Genomic DNA, 19,475 nt, shown 5'->3' on the forward strand with positions numbered 1-19,475 from the left:
AAGCAGCTTTGCAGCTTTTTTCAAATGTATGTCAGTTGAATGTCCAGCAAGCTTCGCAGGTCAAGCCCACAGGTCTTGAGGGCGACAATGTACTTTACAGTCGGCAGGTTGGACAAAGCTGCAAGTCCTTCAGTTGAAATGAAGACTACTGGACAGTAGTCAAAACACATCCATTTGGGGTTGAACCAAAATGAGTCAACACCATACATAGCAGTATGTAACTGCGCCATGTAATCTTTCATTGACTATATAGAGACGCTGATCTTAAATTAGGAACAGTGTGTCAGATTCAAAAGGGATCCTGGAACTTTTTCTGTTTTCTATGGATGCCACTGTTAAGGAGCAATGTGATACTAGAGGCAGAAGGCTTTGAACTTCTCTTAGTTTCAAAGCATGCGATGATATTTATAATATCATCACTGCTAGACAATGTAAATTATATTCTCCATGATACAACATATGTGCATCTCTGAATAGGTCTCGAGGGGAAAGCTGAGAAACAAACAAATAATTATCAACACTCTGCAGAAACCATGTTGCATAAAATCACCATACTGCAAACATCCACAGTAACTTTGCACAAACTTTTCCAGTATTAATATGATGGCTTCAAAATTAAAGTTTGAGAACAGCCTACTTTCGTCACGTGACCTAAACCTGCCTGGAACCTTTCACTAGGCAGATGATGACCTTTTACGATATGTTTTATTCTCCCAGAAATATGTAAGGCAACTTGATAATGATTTATTGCCCGCAGTAATGGACAACAAAGATAAGACACCACTACTTTATAATCGAAATAAATTAATATTTAATACACACCTTTTGTCATTTATTTACAGAAAATTCTGCTACATTAATACATGAATACATTTCCATATCAGCTTTTCATTACATATTATACATTACAGCTGATATCACACAAGGGAGAGGGATTTTACTAGGACCATAGTAGACAGGGCTCAAGCCTTTCCCAATTGTATGGATAGGATGGTCTTACTGGGGCGAACCAGCCTGAATTGACACAAGACGTAATATGAGCCATGACAGTAGTGGAATGATTGCAATGTAGAAGTGGTAATATTGAATGAGAAACAGTAGATATCAGGCAGATCTTGTAAAGTCTCTGATTGCTGTGATCTACACTCCAGATTGGCCTAAAGTTCCTCTTTTACGAAAACGATGGTGTATCTCTGTAGTCAACCATCTGCTGTCAGAGAAAAGTGTCACTTTGAAATGCCCCTTTTCAGAAGATGTGATTTTGTTAACAGTCTATTAGTTAAGAAAAACAGATAATGCGATGAGTATAGACCATGGGATTAGAACAGATACATGTTTGATGGCCAGCACTGACATGATAGGCCGAAAGGACCTCTATCTATGCTGTAAAACTCCATTGTCAGAATTCTATCGCTCCACCTGCCATGGGAATTGGAACAGGTGAGGGACGGACAATGGGAAGGTCCGTTGAGTGTGGGTGAGATTTTCCAGTCTTGTGTTGAGACTGGAAAATCCCATCCAATGTCTCTCTAAGGCCACCCCAGAAAAAATATGTTTTCTGGGCAGTTTTGTGAATGGCCCACAGCTGCCACCTTAAGAATCAATGGTTAGGCCACTAACGCCTAGTATAGGTGGACCGAGCTACACTGGTGCATACACCATGCATTATCTGAATATTTCAATCAGGGTCCTACAAACAATCAGCTTAGGACCTTGATGTGAATATTTAAGCATTCAAAGAGGCAGGCTAATTGCCCATTTGCAGGCCCACTTGAAAATTGCTATTGGCAGGACTTAGGTGTTAATGGGATGGCCAAGGTGCAGGCATTAATGGATAGCCAAGGTGCAGGCGTTAATGGATAGCCAAGCTGCAAGAGTTAATGGGATGGCCAAGGTTCAGGTGTTAATGGGATGGCCAAGGTTCAGGTGTTAATTGGATGGCCAAGGTGCAGATGTTAATCAGATGGGCAAGCTGCAGGTGTTAATCGGATGGCCAGGCTGCAGGTGTTAATCAGATGGGCAAGATACAGGTGTAAATCAGATAGCCAAACTGCAGGTGTTAATGGGATGGCCAAGGTTCAGGTGTTAATGGGGTGGACAAGGTTCAGGTGTTAATGGGATGGCCAAGGTTCAGGTGTTAATGGGGTGGACAAGGTTCAGGTGTTAATGGGATGGCCAAGGTACACATTCCCATTCCCACCACCACCAGATGGTAACAGTTAAAAAATAATCACTCCTTCACTTCTTACCCAGAGAGCATTTTCACTGACAACCCCATCCAAGTCCTTCAAACATCATGTAAACTAACATATTTTGGACATATCTCTGGACATTGCTCAAAGATCTGATAATGTGTAAGAAGAAAAAAGTTGACAGAGTCCATCATTCTTATCATTGTCCATGTGAATTAAAATTGAAGCTTATGAAACTGGTATATTTTATTGAATTCCATTGTTGACATGTTGTTGGATATAATCCATAGGGACTACTATCTAGAAGTGTGATTTTCTAAGGCTTGGTGGGAACTTGCTTCAATCCAGGCATTAGATGGTCAACCACTCCAGCGGAGCAGGACCTAATCTAAATGGTGAATTCACACCCTAGTAATGGCAACTAGACAAACATGCCACTTTAGATACGGACATGACTAACATCAGCACAGTCTTGAACCCGCCAGCAAAAGCTAATGGCAGCAATAAGCCTACGCATGGCTAGGTAAATTTCTCATTTTTTACTTGTTAAAGGCTACTCCCGATCGCACAAGAATAGCTGGTACCTGCCCTGGACTACACCCTCCCCACTCAGGGACTTAATTGAACACTCCCTCCTCCTCATTCACCTTTCCAGGAGTGTTTCTGTGGGTCCCTGACCTCTCCCACATTAATTCCAACCTTATCCACTCAAATTGGTGTAATTTGCAAGGGTCAGGCAGGTGTTGCTATCGGAGCATTTTAATGAGTTTCTGGAGTTAAGATCTCTCCTGGGCCTCATGCTCCAGTGGGGCAAACTACCACCTACTTCAATCTTTGATTCATCCACCAAGTTAAAATTAGGATTCTAGTGTAATATACCTGAAACACCCTATATAGAATGTCAGTTCTCTGAATAGATTCATACCATGCATTGCTCCAGGATCCTCACATGCTTTATCATACTAGGGAGATTAAAAGCAAGAAAATTATATGAGAATCAGCAAAACTACAGATTGTCATGGTATAAATGAATATGTGCATGAGATTATGTAGTCATAGAATGTAGCTTTTAACATGGGAACTATTGTTCACTTATACCAAAGCAGCATGACTGTATTTTGGAAGTATAATCCCAACTACAAGTTTACACTATGCAAAACATTGTAACCATATTTAGGTAATGGGATGGTTTACAATTAGAATGAATGGGAAGTGGTTTGGTCCATTTGCATGAATTAATAGTCCAGAGATTCGATGTATTTCAGGATGTGGGCAGCCATAGACAGGAACTGATGGATTTGGACAGTCAATGGAGTTTGTCTGGTATGTTGTTGGGATGGGTGTTGTTCTTCCATTTTGTGTTTGGCATCAGCTTCCTGTGCAAATGTGTGATCTGGATTTAATGAGGTGGACTTTTGTAGATAATACAAAGTGGGTAAAGACAGCTTGCCCAACTATGGCGAGCTAAAGTTTGAGGATTATAAAATTACTGTACAATTATGCACAACAATGTCTTCAATGCATCTTCCTATAAATATGTTAAAAACATACAAAAACTATGCAAATTGATGAACTGATGTACAATGTTTGTATTTTCAAATAATGTTTAAATATTGACTATCAATTCTTAAATATTTGACTTTTCCTGTTTGGAGATGTAATAAATCTTTTAAATAAAGGAAAATAAAGAGAGCATGCATTTATCCAGTGTCAACTGTGGTCATTTATGTACTATTTTGAACAAATTAATCTCATGACAAGTTTGTGACTTTAACAAAAGCTCATAAGAAGACAGCAATTTCATTGTAGCTTATTGGATATTGGATTGAGTTCTGACCTTATAAAATCATGGTGCAAGATAACTTTGGCTGATAACAAGATTGCAATATGGTTGTATTGTTATAAGGTTGTGGGATGTAACGTAACAATTTTGCAAAACCCCTGCATGAAAAGATTAGCTAAGGGAAGGGTTAAATGCTCCATAGTAGGTAATACCTGCTATGGTAAATCTCCAAAAACTTTGCAAGTGACATTGGTTGAATGCAAGCTTGAAAATTCAAGAAACACTGACACCAAAAGTCATCTATGTATGTAAGTTTCTCGAGCTCTCTCCCTATTTTATTGATGCTCGTTATCAGAGCTTTTAATTTTCTGTCCTTATTTTGCCTAAGCTCCAAATATGCCTTTCTACATATTTTTCTCCTTGCATCACCACTGTACTTAAACCGAAGTGGATTTTGATTTTTTTCGACCTTAAAACCATGGAGATCCATAACGTCCTCAATCTGTCCTTCCTGTTGCAACCTGAAGACATATACATTTTAAATGTGGCATTTCTAACCACTACCTTGAGAAATCTTGGGTGGAATTTTACCATCCCTCCTGCCCGGCACTGGGGTGGCGTGGGGGGCATGCAAAGGTCCATTGGCTTAGAGTGGGATTTTCCAGTCTTGGAGTGAGCGTGGCCGGAAAATGTTTTGCCTTACTCTATAACCATGACGCTTTCCTGTAGGGTACCACAGACTTTAGTCTTTCACCTAGATTTATCAGATAGAAACAAAACAAGTTTTCAAAACTATTGCAAGATAACACTAGCTGATGGCAGTGAATGCACAGTAAGGACTGGATGTCACAACCTTCCGAAACTTGTTTTCTTCAAAATCACAGCCTATCATATACACTATCATGTACTGTTTCAATATTGGTAAGTACTGGCATTATATACTTTTAGGTCATAGATTTTCAAACCTGAATATCCTGAAATGTTTGACATTATTTGTTGACTCCGTATGTGCAAATAAAAAAAAACCTTTTGTGCAGTGACAGCACTGCATTTCTTTAATTAGCTGGCATTGTCTTGGGGACAAGAATCCCTATGTGTGTGCCAGAACCTGCAGGGAGGTCTCCACCAGGAAATTTTCAAAGCCATGAACCTATGCCAGCTTGCCCTGCAATAATCATTTTATATTATCTAGCATATATATGTTATATTTATAAAATATAAATTAATTCTAATTGAAAAGTAAGAAACAAATTTTAACAAATAGCTAGTCTTTCACTTGATTTAATCTTTCTGATGCTGATTAGTTTTTGATTTTTCAGCAAGAACGTAAGATAATTTCACAAATTTACTGAGAGTGGTGAGAATGTTGAACTCACTTTTACATGGGACGGTTGAGACAAATAGCATGGATGGATTTAAGGGGAAACTAGACAAGTACATGAGGCAGAAAGGAATAGAAGGATATACTGAAAGGATGAGATGAAGTAGTGTAAACACCTAGACCTGTTAGGCTGAATGGCTTGATTCTTGATGTAAACTCTATGCAATTCTATGTAAATTGTAGATGAAGAAGTGCTCCAAAAATAGGCCATTCTTTATCACTGAACATAGGAACATGAGAAGGCCATTCAGCCCCTCAAGCCTATTCTGCCATTTAATGAGATCATAACTAATTGGTGGCTTAACTCCATATACCTGCTTTTGGCCCATATCCCTTAATACCTTTGCTTAACAAAAAATTATTTCAGATTTAAAGATTGCAACTGATATGGCATCAACTGCCATTTGTGTAAGAGAGTACCAAACCTCTAGCACCCTTTGTGTCTAGGAGTACTTCCTAACATCTCTCCTGAATGGTCCGGTCCTAAGTTTTAAACTATGCCCTCTAGTTTTAGAATCTCCAGCCATTGGAAATAGTTTATCTTTATCTACCCTGTCTTTTCCTGTTAGTATCTTGAAGATGTCGAACAGATCACCCCTTAATCTTCTAAATTCTAGAGAAAACAGGTCTAAATTGTATAATCTTTCCTCATAATTAAACCTTTGAAGTTCAGGTATTATTCTTGTAAGCCGACACTGCACTCCCTCCAAGGCCAATATATTCTTCCTAAAGTGTGGTGCCCAGATCTGTTCACAGTATTCCAAGTGGGGCCTAACCAGGATTTTGTATAGCTACAGCATAACCTATGTGTCCTTATGCTCCAGTCCTCGAGATATAAAGGCTAGCACTCCATTAGCCTTCCTGATTATTTTCATGTTTTATGGTGAGTTGTACTGTTCACCAGATTGCTACTGGAGTGCACTTAGTACTTATTGGTTACCTGGTAAGTATCACCGTTACCAGTTATCTAATGACCAACTTGTAAGTGAGTGTATCTGAACTGATACTCTGATACCGGAGGTTTGCAGTCTGTAGTACTGTAGGGCATTGTTGATGGTTGACTGACCAGCATGTCTTCTTAAGAGGGTCTGGAGAAATGGACATATCACTAGGGACTGAGTTTCTGCAAAGCAATGTCCTAATATTAAGACAGACTTAGTTGTAGAAGTTTCCTAGTACTCTCTTTCAGTGAGCTGGATATTTTTAGTTGATTAAATTCCAGCAGTTCACAAAATGATTTGGGCTTAAATAAATGGGAGTTGTTTGCATGATGAAAGAGTATGCATTCCACATTGGGCAAACAGAATCTCTAGATTTATTGATTTTTAAGAAACTTGGGGGAAAGTTTAACATAATCCACTCCGCAAAAATGGGTAAATTTGGGCCAGATATGCATTTTACACCCTGCCTGACTGACTTCATCCAGTTGAGAGGCCAGTGTACTCATGACAAAACTGCAAGGCGTCATATTTCTCTTTTTCCCTAAGTCATTGATAATTGTATTGGAATTCGAATTTGTTGGCACCAATGTAATGACTTGAGGGTTAATCATGAAATTTATATATAACTTATTAAAAATCAAATGCTGCATGGCCTTACATAATATACAACTAAATTTCCTGTTATCATGCTCTGACACACATTTGCGGCAATCTTTTCCATTTTAAATTTCTATGTGTAGATATATGCTGGTAACGTCCTATGTCAACTTGCAATGTTGTAACCCACTCCTTGTTGTAGTGACATAACACCCCAGTTATGTGTCTCCTATCTCCTCAGCATGCATTGCCCAAACCAGTACCACTCCTCTGCCTCCAGATTGCCGTCTGTTATTTAACTGTAAATATTATCAAATAAAATTATTATTCAGAAATAAGAATACATGACTCAAAATATGGATTGCATGAAATTAAAAATCCTGCATCATTGTGTCCTTGCCCGTTTATCCCCTGCTGTCCAATTCAGCTTCACCTTGTAGACAACATTGGTCTTCAGTTCTCATATGTACACTACCATGGGAGATCATCCCATACATTTTAAAACTGATTCATTTGATGCCCAATCATGCTTCATCCATCACACTCAATCCTTGTCTGCCCATGTGGTTCTAACTGACACAGTGTTGGACAATTCCCTGCTAAGTTACGTATTCTTTGGCATTTTATGGTTGACTGCTATGTAATTTATTTCTATAAAATAGTGAACCACATTTGTTTTCAGGTTATTAACTGTTGTTTGTATTGGAAAGTACACAAATTGAAATAAAATGTTACTTAAATTGTTTCACAAAAGTATCGAAGTCATTTGCTGGAAAGAACCATTTGTCCTCAACTTCTGATGAATGGCAAATTCAACAGTGCGACTTTGCAAGACTTCTGGACTAAATTATGCATACATTGCAACGATGAAGACAAATAGTTCCGCCAAGCTCTCATTGCACTTCGTGCATCAGTATTTGTTCAATCCTTTCCCTAGTTTATCATGTTGTTTTTAGGAGTCAGCTGTAGTTCAGTGGCACCCCTGATACAAAGGGTTGTAGGTTCAAGTGCCACTACAGAACTTGAACACATAAATCAAGGCTGGCACTGCAGTGCAATACTTAAGAAGTGCTACATTGTTAGAGAGGGCACTTTTCAAATGAGATGTTAACCTGAAGCCTTGTTGTCCCTCACAGATGGATGTGAAAGATCCCATGGTACTATTTCAAAGAAGAATAAGAGAGTTATCCCTAAAATCCTGGTCCATATTCACTGCTCAATTAGCATGACAGAAACACACCATCATATCGCTGTTTGTGGGAGCTTGCTGTGCACAATGTGGCTGCTGTATTTCTGACAGGACAGCAGCGGCTTCACTTCATAAGCACTTGATTGGCTATCAAGTGTGTTGGAATATACTGAGGTTGTGAAAAGCTTTATTTAAATGAAAGTCTTTTATTTTTTGGTTAAATATCTCTTAATACGGCAAGGCTTCAATAGTTTTGTCATTGTAGATTTCAATCTAGGTGACAAGACTGATGTAGTCAAGAGATAAGTAGATTGTGTATGGACAAGCAATGGAAGTTGACTCCACCCAGACCTGCTAAAATGTGTTTTCTTTAATTTTCTAATTTCTTTAAAACATTCAACTTACCAAGGGAGCTACTGTGGGTAGCAGTTTTTTGGTTCTGACATCTTCCCATCCACTTGAGTGGATAGGCTAGTAAGATACTGAGATGTGTTTCTAGTAGTATAGGTACCTGCCGTTGCCATGGGATTTAGTGGATGCCCCAACCCCTCCACAGCTCTGCAAACTTTGATACAATCAGTGGCAGAGGTCCCAGGAGTGCACATCTTGAAAATTACACTGGGATTCCATCTCTCCCCCCACATAAGGACGTTCAAAGTCAAAATGCCCTCTTGCCCTCTATTTATTCTGTATGATTCTTGCTGAATGACTTTTCCCTTGTTCGGAATTACCTGTGACTGTCTCCTTGTCACAGGTAATTCCTGCTTTTGGTTTCAGCTGCCTGTCCTTTCTTCCATATTCCTTTTGCAGTGTAAGGTTGTATATTTGTCAATCCCAGCTTATGAATATGATTTGATAAAACTCTGCACCACTTAAGAATGACTATGTATGGAGTAGACAGGAAATTATGCAAACTTACAAGAACCTGCTGATTGAAATGAACAACTAAATGAACGACTTCAAAATAAATGGTTGTTTGTGGGGACAAAATGATATTTGATCCTTTTCTAAGGCTCAAATGCTTTTGGCACATTTTCAGTCCTTGCAAAAGTTTTATGGGCTGAAAATGTAAGGACAGAAAATAATGTGCAGGGAATAATATGGAGCTTCTGAGAAGATAGTAGGGCAGCACTGTTCTCATCCCCCTGTTTGCTGTCTCTGAAGTGAATGTGAGGTGGATTTGGAACTACAAAAGACCTTTACCAGAGTAAATAACAGTACACCATGACTGGCATGGAGGAGCTTAGTGACAGCGAGGCTCTATACTTCCACGGTGCCTGCCAGACATGGAAATTGAGGAGAGGGTAGCACATTTTAAGGAATCCGATTAAGTAAGACCACTGAAACAATATATGCCAGCATGTGCCAAGTAAATGACTTAAGATTCTAGGCCGGGTTTTAGTTTTAAACCTGTTTCGTAATTAATTTTCATATGTCAACCTTGCACAACCATGCAGCTTTGTCCTTTTTACATACCTATATTGCAGCAATAACACACATTTAAGCTTTTCCACAATCATATTACCGAGAGCTTCACACACATCAACTAATTATAATGCAATCTACTTGCATGATGAATGGTCACTTACTGATGCATAGGGGCACAGAGTATTGGAACTGTTTGATTTTAATAACCATTCAGCCTGGTGTCAGCTGGGTGGAGGGAGTTAAAATCCCCGCTCTGGTTCAAAGATTACTTCAGTGTGATGTGTGGCATGATGCCTTTCGGAGGAAATGTTATCTGAATTTCCTTTGTTCATCTTGTGCTGCTTCCATGACAATGGCATGGAGGAGCTTAGCAATAGGGAATACCGTATCAGATCCTACGCAACCCTGGTTATGAATAGTGGCTGGATGCAGGGTGCTGGGGCCGGGGAGGAGGTACCGATGGCCATTGGGTGGAGTCTGCTGAAATTCTGTTGGTGCTCTGAGTGTCTAAACTCATGATGTGGAGATGCCGGCGTTGGACTGGGGTAAACACAGTAAGAGTTTTAACAACACCAGGTTAAAGTCCAACAGATTTATTGGTAGCAAATGCCATTAGCTTTCGGAGCGCTGCTCCTTCGTCAGATGATTTCCACTCCATCTGACGAAGGAGCAGCGCTCCGAAAGCTAATGGCATTTGCTACCAAATAAACCTGTTGGACTTTAACCTGGTGTTGTTAAAACTCTTACTGTGTCTAAACTCAGACATCAGTGCAGGTTTTGTAAGCAGAATAACAGCGCAAAGATAATTACTTTTTAAAGTGTTTCCAGCTTTAAAAATCAGCATTCGAAGATGTCTGCTCTTCTGAACATCACCTCTATCAGTTATTCCCAGCAGCTACTTTACCTCAAAGGCATTCAAAGTTTTAGCACAGGAAGCTTGGAGTTCCTATACCATTTTGGATGGTAGTGCAAAACAGTCATGACATTGCCAGTTTGTAAAATACATTACTCAATATTCAATTCCATTGACTGGAATGGAAGTGAATATTGCTCATGCGTACATAAGGTGGTCAATGAAATACTGCTTGTCTTCAAGTTTCTGTCCAAGTCGAATTTTTACCCCATGAATCTTCCAAATGTATCAGGTGAAATTCAGCAGTAAATTTCTTAATTTTAATGGGTTACCATTTAAAAATGAGCGATTGGCTACATTTTGTGTCAAAATGGAGATGGCTTGACTGAATTTTGTATCAGAGAAGTGAGTGGGAAAAAGCCTGGTACATTAGTTGTCTATACACTTGGGGAAAAAGAGAAGGGTTCACTGAAATTTGGTACAGGAGAATAAACAGGAATGAGTTTGAGTTGTTGGAATTTTATACAATAGGACTGAATGGTTCTGCAGAGAGGAATAGGATTATGCTTGGCTTAGTTGTGTTTATCTGGTATTGATCAAACAATGGAGAAATGCCAACACTGTGGCAGATCAGAGTTTCATAGTAGCAACTAATCTGCGACAATATTAGCAATTCCCTTGTGTGTATGTGTGCATGTGTGTGTGTATGGGGGCTGGGGCTGGGGTAGAGTTGACTCTGGAGCATTACAGTAGGTTCTTAGCTCATTTGACATAATTCTTTTGGTTTAGTTACATGTGAAATGCATTAGAACCTGTACAAAGTGCTTTCCTTGAGACAAAAACAAAAGTCTAGTTTTGAGTTTTAGCTCTTGGCCTTTGATTTTCTTATCAAAATTCATGCTCTCAAAGCTGTAACCTCATTAAAACTGCAGATCTCTACCAATAGTAATGAGCTTTCATCGTAAGAATATTCAAAATGTTGTAACAAAGTCATGTACAGCACTCAAGTTATGTGCAATTTCCTGTCATATAACCGTGGAAAACAAATGATCTATGAATTTCTACTACTAAATATTGTTAAATAAAAGAAGGGCACAGAGCTTTTCAATTCATGACATTCTCTTGAATAAATTGCTTGATGAAGAATTAATTCTGCAATCCTAATTGTTAACAGGACTTGAGAGAATGCTAAATCTTTCATATGAAAGCCTCAACAATGTCTTAACTGTGAGGCAACATATAATATGTGCACTCTATCTGATGTGAATCATTTTATTCCATATGATTTATAGTTCGAGTAAGTTAATATGGAAATAAAATTAAAGACTACAGTGTTTAAAGAAGTGATAATATTTTGATTAGTTAACCCTTGCCCATGATGCTGGCTCAAACAACCTCGAGGGCTTTTGCAATTTTACACAACCCAACACCTTTTACATCTAACGAGTCACATTTTTTTCTTTTTCAATTAATCCTTCTCCCTTCTTACTCCTGAGACTGGATGATTACCTTCTTTTGTTGAAACATCTGAATTCCATAATAGTTTTGACATTAGAATAGGGATGTGTAGCCTAATTTCAAAAACGAAAGATAAGGTTGGCCTTTAAGCAGTATGATAGAATAGACAGGTTTAGTTGTGTTTAGGAGGAAGATTTAGCGCATACATTCAAGATAACAGGGACAGATAATATGGGAAGAAAGCAGGAGGGAAACGGATAAGATACTATTTGTATAAATGACTACTAAGCACAGGACACTGGAGTGTGTTTAGACAGTTTTTTGTTATTTGTACAGAAATAATGGCTGCGTAGCTTCATTAAGTTATTTATTCATTAATGTTTTCATAGAGTGAGTAAATGTGCTCACTACTGTAGCTACCGATGTTGACTGCTTTGTTAAATGATGGACAGATGTCTTACTTGATGATTCCTCTGCTGCTCGGAGTAAAAATGTGTAGTTGATCACCACTTCCTCCACCTTTAAGAGGAGCTCTCTGCACTGCCTTTCTGATCGCACAATATAAACCAAATGCACAAAGGTCTCAATGAGGCCACAGAGCACTTGAAAGCTAGTTGAGATAGCTGTAAGCATGCGTGTTGGGCTTTTGTCAACTGCTGCCACTCTCCTACATGCAGTTCGCAGCTCTTTAAACTTCTGTGTCAGTGTTTGTTTGTACTCATCCAGGTGAGACATATAAAGTTTGGGACCATAATTTCCACGGTTTGCTGTGCACTGCCTTAAGATGCTTAGCAGTTCGCTGGTGTCCTGCTGGGCAGCGATAAAACCATCAGGTAACATATAGGCTCTATTCCGCAGAGCATTAATTCTGGTTATGTTGCTATCAGTATCACTCAATACTGCCTCATGTTGTACGCTGTCCCCACTGCCATTGGAAACATTTTTGTCTGACACTTGATGAGGCTTAGCTAATGTTTCACTGAGTGTCACTGAGCTGTCAGACCTCAGGTCTGGAAGAAGCTCCATTGGCACTGAATAAGAAAGTTCGTCCTTATCACTGCTGTCATCAGCAACATCACAATTTCTATAATAAAAACAGTATCTAAAGGAGCAGCACCTGTCATTGGCAGCCATGTCTTCTTTGAGAAGTGGCACTGATCTTGATGGTTTGAAGTCTCCCTGAATAGAGAAAATTGCTGGAGACCTTTGTTTTTTGTCTATATTGGAAATGTTTGCATGAGATTGGTCATCACACCGTGCTGGCTCCTGGCACTGGTTTTTAAGAACTTTTCTTATAAATTCACTCCCTTTTTCCAGATTCCTAGATTCTTCTGTCTTGGATATGGTCATATTTGTACTGTTTTCAGAACATTCTGATATTATTTCAGAGATTTCTGCCTCAGAGATTATGTTGGTGGCACTGTGGTGTCGCTCCAGTTTCCTGCCTGGGGGCATTTTCAGACACTCACCTCGTGCCATCATGCAAAAGACACCAGGCTGCTGTTCAGATCTATAATCACTGGACTCCAGACTTGAGGTCCGTCTCCGAACAGCTTTTTGTTTGGTGCTAATATCAGGAGCAGGAGGGACAACACTGGTTTTAGGCTGCTTGTGAACACAAGTCCCTTTAGCTCTCTCTGCCCTTTGTGATTCCATAGTTCCAGGGACTGATGGAAAACACATTGAGTTGCAAGTCAATCCTCGACGCTTACAATCACAGCTACGGCGTTGTTCTCGGGACAATCCCGGAATGTTTCCGACTGGGCTGCTTTTGATTTGACAAGGGCAATGTCCGGGTGCTACGCGATATAAGTAATCTTCTGCAAACACATCAACTTTGGTTTTGGGCTTGAGTAATTCTTCGAGAAACTCAAGTTCATATTGTTTCACTTTCTGAAGCTGCTCCTGTCTCTCATCACTCTCTTTCTTAAATCTTGCTGGGAAAGTAGCTGAGAAAAGATTTTTAAAATTCAGCAAGGAGCCTTTTTGTGACTTAGCTTTATTAGGAATAAGAGATGTGTGGTGTTTAGCATCAAAGACATTTTCTGGAGATGATGTGACATGTGTCAAAGTAGCACCACTCAGACTGGAAGGCTTGGAACACATTGGGATTCCAGCAGTTTTTTCTGAACTAATATTGGTTTTGAAAGGACATACGTGGCCCTGGCGTTTCATCTCTTTAGCACTATCTTGCTGTGCTGTGTTGCTATCTAGTCCTAAAGCAGCAACAGGATACCTATAAGGACTGAGATAACATTCTTGATTTGGGGAACCAGCTCTTCTGCACTGACTTTCCATTTCAGTTTTGATGTGATCATTCTTTTGACCAGCTGGCACGTCCACAAAATCTATGAGATCATTATTGAATAATGCTGAGATTTCCTTACCTGTTGCTGGCTGATACTTTCGATTGTTCACTTTTACATATGCCACTTCATTGTTCTTTGGTGTGCACGTATGGAAGACAGTTGTTCTGTGGCCCTGAGAATCTACCTGTCTTTGTGCAGGTATCTCAGATTTCAACAATTGACATTCACATGGTCGGGAGCATCCTTGCATGCTTCCATCAAATTTCAGACGTTCATTTTTTGAAGAATCACATTCAGTACAGTTATCTGTGTACACTGAAATTGGAGAAGGAGTTTTATCTGTTGAGCAATAACTTAATGAATTTTCTTGGCGAGTTTCATGCCTTGAGATTCTGGGGCTATTTCCGGAGCTCCTGCCATTTGGCAACTGTTTGATACACATTCTGTCCTCTCCAACATGAAGAAATGATTTGTCTTCAATCTGATTTGTTATCTCTTCAGGACGAGTCAGTTTCTTGGAAGAGTCATCCTTGGGCTGAGCAATTTGTTGTCTGGATATGTTTTCTTCTACAATTTTTGGACAACTAGGACAACTCTGTTGTAAAACAGGCTTTAAAATAACATTATCCGACCTGTTTGTGATTTCATTATAATGTGTGAATACCTGAGGTCTCATGTGAACTGTACAATATCCTGTCACATGTCCAGGTTTGAGTTGAATAGAACCAGACAAGGGACTCTGTTTAGATGAAGCAACTGCAGATAAAGTATCTATTTCTTCACAATGTCTCTTTGGACAAGGAACTCCTCTGAAAGCAGCTTGTGCACAGCATCTAACAGCACTCAAAGGAACGTCTTTTTTCATAATTAGGCCAGTTTTGTTTCCCTGATAAGCAAGTAAGTGGCGCTGTTTGAATGCTGAAACCATTTCAGAGATGTCTGTCATTTCCGAAGAGTTTGTTTCATGGCCAGAATCCAGTGACGACTCTGGGGTCATAGCTGCCAATACAATCAAGCCTGTGGATTACAAGAGAAGAAAAGTGTCTTACGATATTGAAGTAACAACTGTGGAACATATTAGCTTAAGAATTGCTAATTATTGTCATTACATTCCTTGTTCAAATTAAACCTCAACCTTTAAAGAAAGAAACTTGAGTGAGGTATTTAAAATAATAAAGGCACTGAACTGTATCCATGAGGATATGCCATTGGAATTAGATAGGTTAGAGTGAGCAGATTACATGCATGCATTTGCTTGTATTCTTTCATGGGACATGAGCATCATTGGCAAAGCCATGTACATATACTTATTACCTAAGAATGTAACTTGATTAGATGTTAGCAGGTTTTCTTTTCATAGAGGGTCACTGGCCTTTGGAACAAGTTGCTAGCTTGTACAACTTATTGTACTGTAAATGTTCAAAGCAATCCAGATGAGTTCCCATAGACGAATAACATACTGAGTTGAGGAGGAACTTCTTCACACAAAGGGTTAGGAATCTGTGGAATTCCCTGCTCAGTGAAGCAGTTGAGGCTACTTCATTGAATGTTTTTAAGGCAAGGATAAATTTTTGAACAGTAAAGGAATTAAGGGTTATGGTGAGCAGGCGGGTAAGTGGAGCTGAGTCCACAAAAAGATCAGCCATGATCTTATTGAATGGCGGAGCAGGCTCGAGGGGCCAGATGGCCTACTCCTGCTCCTAGTTCTTATGTTCTTATAACATCATGTATAAAAGGGAAGAGGGATGTTGTGAGATGAGTCTCACGATGACCGTGACTTCCTGGAACTTGTTTTGATCATCTTTAAAGGTCAGAAAGGAAATGAGCAGAATTTCAAATTTGAATTAATCTGTATTCATCAATATTGTTTCCTGCTTATTCCAGATGTGATGGGTGGTGGGTGGGAGCATTGGAAGTCCTGATACTTAATTGCAACAGGACCTTTTGGGGCTAGGTGTGCTTTTCTGTCAGCCATTTGCACATGTTTCTACATACTCTTATTTTGTTTCATCATGACTCATGTCAGAAACATGTAGGGTGAGATTTTCCTGTCTCGCCTGCCCTGAAACCAGACATTCCCACCCAAAGTCAACAATGAACCTTTACATGGTCTGTCAAATTTTCCGTCCTCCCGAAACAATTCTCACGGCAGGAGGGACTGGAAAATTTGCCCCACAATTATGATATTGCAGATATTAAGGAGAACTGATTTAATGGCATATTTCTGTATTCAAGGCTTTACATTGAGTTTAAAAGCCATTTTCAAAATGGTGGTACAAACAACAACATGTCCCCTTCCACTGATTATTCAAACTTCGTCAGACTTATATCTCGAGAGATGGCTATGAAGCATCATTAAAAATGCAAAGACCCCTGCAGAGATGTCCATTGAATTCTAAAAGGTGTGTAAAACCATTACATCTGAGGGAGCAGGAAACAGGGGGGGGGGGGGGTCATCAAAGGATGTCAACATAACTAACTTATTTGCCTGGCAGAACAATACTTCATTGAAATTAACATAGAGGCCATTTAAAGTTTTGAAACTGTATAATGTTTATTTAAGAAGCACAGAGCCCCAGGAAGAACTCTGAGAAACAATTTCAGAGAGGCTTCTTGGCCAAGAGAGGACAAAGAGGAAGGTATTAAAGAATGAACAACTGTTCTGCAGAAAGAGACCAGGCAATCTGCGAGTGCTTCAACCATAGTATTAGCAAGGAATAGGAGACTGACTCTCGCTCCCAAACACTGCTGACCTGCTGATTCCAACTGAAAAGGCAAACATCTGATTAGTCGTCAGCAGAAGTCATTAGAGCAGCTAAACCAAACTTCAAGTTTCAACCCCTTTACTTTGAAAAGAAGGAATTCAAGCAATGGGCCCACCACAGTGTCTCATAGAAGCTGATTTGGAATCTCATCTTTTAATATCTTTTTTTATCTTTATCTGCTTTTAATCCTTGCAGCTGAATTTTATCACTTTTACCTAAGTAAGTATCAGCAGTAGTTTTTGTAATGAGTTAATCTCTTTTCTTGTTTAAGGCTAAAGCTTGTTTGAACAAAGAACAAGGAAAAGCACAATACAGGAACAGGCCCTTTGGCCCACCAAGCCTGTGCTGATCACATTGTCCTACCTAGACCAACCGCCTGTATCCCTCTATACCCCACCTGTTCAGGTGCCTATCCAGATAAATCTTAAATGTTGCGAACGTATCTGCCTCAACCACCTCAATTGGCAGTGCATTTCAGGCACCCATTACCCTCTGGATTATTTTTGAACTGAACCACTCATAAACTAAACAAGGGTAACATATGCACATGGACCACTTCAAAGTGGAATTTAAAATCCATTTTAAACCATGCCTTTTATGTGGTCATGACACTTACTATAGGTGCCATCCATGGTTCAGTGGTAGTACTCTCTCCTTTGAGTATTGAAAATTTGTATTCATGTCCCACATCCAGAGTCTTGAGCATAAAATTAATTACTTCCTTAGTGCACAGGAGTGCAATGTTTCCAATGTTATATTAAACTGAGGTCCTGTCAGTCCTTTCAAATAGATATAAAAGACTCCATGGCACTATTTTGAAAAACAACAGGAGAATTCTCCCTGGTGTCCTGGCCAGTATTTATCCCTCGACCAAAGTCAGTAAGAACACTCATTTTCTGGTCATTGTCACACTGCTGTTTGTGAGAACATGATGTGCAAAATTGACTGCCATGTTTCCCATGTTACGACAGCGATCACACGGTAAAAGTAATTCATTGGATGTAAAGCTCTTTGGGATTACTTGAGGATATGAAAGATGAAATAATTTTTGTTTCCTTTTGGAGAAAATATTTCTCAGAGATTGAACTAATTTTCTATAACTCACTCATTCCTTCTTGCTACTTATTGACTGAATCATAGAAAATTGACAGCACAGAAAGAAGTCACTTGGCTCATCGTGTCTGCACTGGCTGAAAATTGAGCCACCCAGCTTAATCCCATTTTCCAGCATTTGGTCCATAACCTTGCAGGTTCCAGCACTTCAGGTGCATATTCAGACACATTTTAAATGAGTTGAGGGTTTCTGCCTCTCCTACCCTTTCAGGCAATGAGTTCCAGACCCCCACGAACCTCTGGGTGAAAAGGATTTTCCTCATCTTCCCGCTAATCTTTCTACCAGTCAATTTAAATCTATGCCCCCTAGTTACTGACCCCTCAGCCAAAGTAAATAGGCCTTTCCCATCCATTCTATCCTGGCCCCTCACAATTTTATACATCAAATCTCCCCTCAGCCTCCTTGGTTCCAAAGAAAACTTTGCCACCTTACCTAATATTTCCTCATAGCTGTAATTTACCAGTCCAGGCCACATCCTCGTAGACCTTCTCTGTAACCTCACGAGTGCAATTACATCCCTTCTGTAATGAGGTGACCAGAAGTACACACAGACTCAAGTTATGGCCTAACTAATGTTTTATATAGTTCCAGCATAACATCCCTGCTCTTATATTCCTTGCCTCAGCTAATAAATGAAAGGATTCCAATTTCCTATTTAATTATCACCCGATCAACAGGGATCTTCAGGGATCTGTGGACATTTCATTCCAAGGTCCCTCACTTCTTCAACTTCCTCTCAATATCCTCCCATTTACTACATTTTTATTTGTTCATGGGATGCGAGTGTCACCAGCTGGGCCAGCATTTATTGCACATCCCTAATTATCCTTCAACTGAGTGGCTTGCTAGATCATTTCAGAGGGCATTTAATAGTCAGTCACATTGCTATGGATCTGAAGTCAAATGTAGGCCAGATTTTCTTCCCAAAAATTAGCGAACCAGATGGGTTTTTATGACGATGGACTCATGTTCATCCTTAGACTTTTCATTCCAGATTTTTATTGAATTCAAATTTCACCATCTGCCATGGAGAGATTCAAACCTGAGTCCACAGAGCATTGCCATGGGCCTCTGGGTTACTAGTCCAGTAACAATACCACAACACCACCTCTTCCCCTTGTGTATTGTGTAATAAAACTGTTTATTAATTAATGGGATTGATAATATTACAGATATGCCCTAACTACAGCCAATTACTCAATCCCCCCTCACGCCATGTCAAAACAAGTTCTAAATACAAAACTTTTAATTATATAGGTACTCGTCAGATTCAGCTGACCACCTACCTATATGTTGCTGACCCTGACAGTCCAGTCTATGAATGTAATTGCCTGTCATATTCTAATTGAAGGGATGAATCTGTTTGTGGTAAAGTTTCTCCTGTGACTTGTCTAGAGACAGGAGCAGACAGGGGATTAGCAATGACCCCAAAGTAAGGCCTATCCAGTGCCCGGAGCTTCCTCTG

The 19,475-nt window shown here is 39.6% G+C and overlaps 1 protein-coding gene across 1 annotated transcript in view; it reads right to left on the reverse strand.

Annotated features, from left to right (window-relative positions):
- Positions 1–12,185: 12,185 nt before the first annotated feature.
- Positions 12,186–19,475, reverse strand: part of frmpd3 (FERM and PDZ domain containing 3) — a 191,949-nt gene continuing 184,659 nt past the window's right edge. The window contains exon 15 of the mRNA XM_078212052.1: positions 12,186–15,148. Coding sequence (XP_078068178.1) covers positions 12,186–15,148 — 2,963 coding nt within the window. The remainder of the gene's footprint in view (positions 15,149–19,475) is intronic.

The sequence above is a fragment of the Mustelus asterias genome, chromosome 4 (assembly GCF_964213995.1).
Source record: "Mustelus asterias chromosome 4, sMusAst1.hap1.1, whole genome shotgun sequence".
In the NCBI taxonomy this organism is placed as follows: domain Eukaryota; kingdom Metazoa; phylum Chordata; class Chondrichthyes; order Carcharhiniformes; family Triakidae; genus Mustelus; species Mustelus asterias.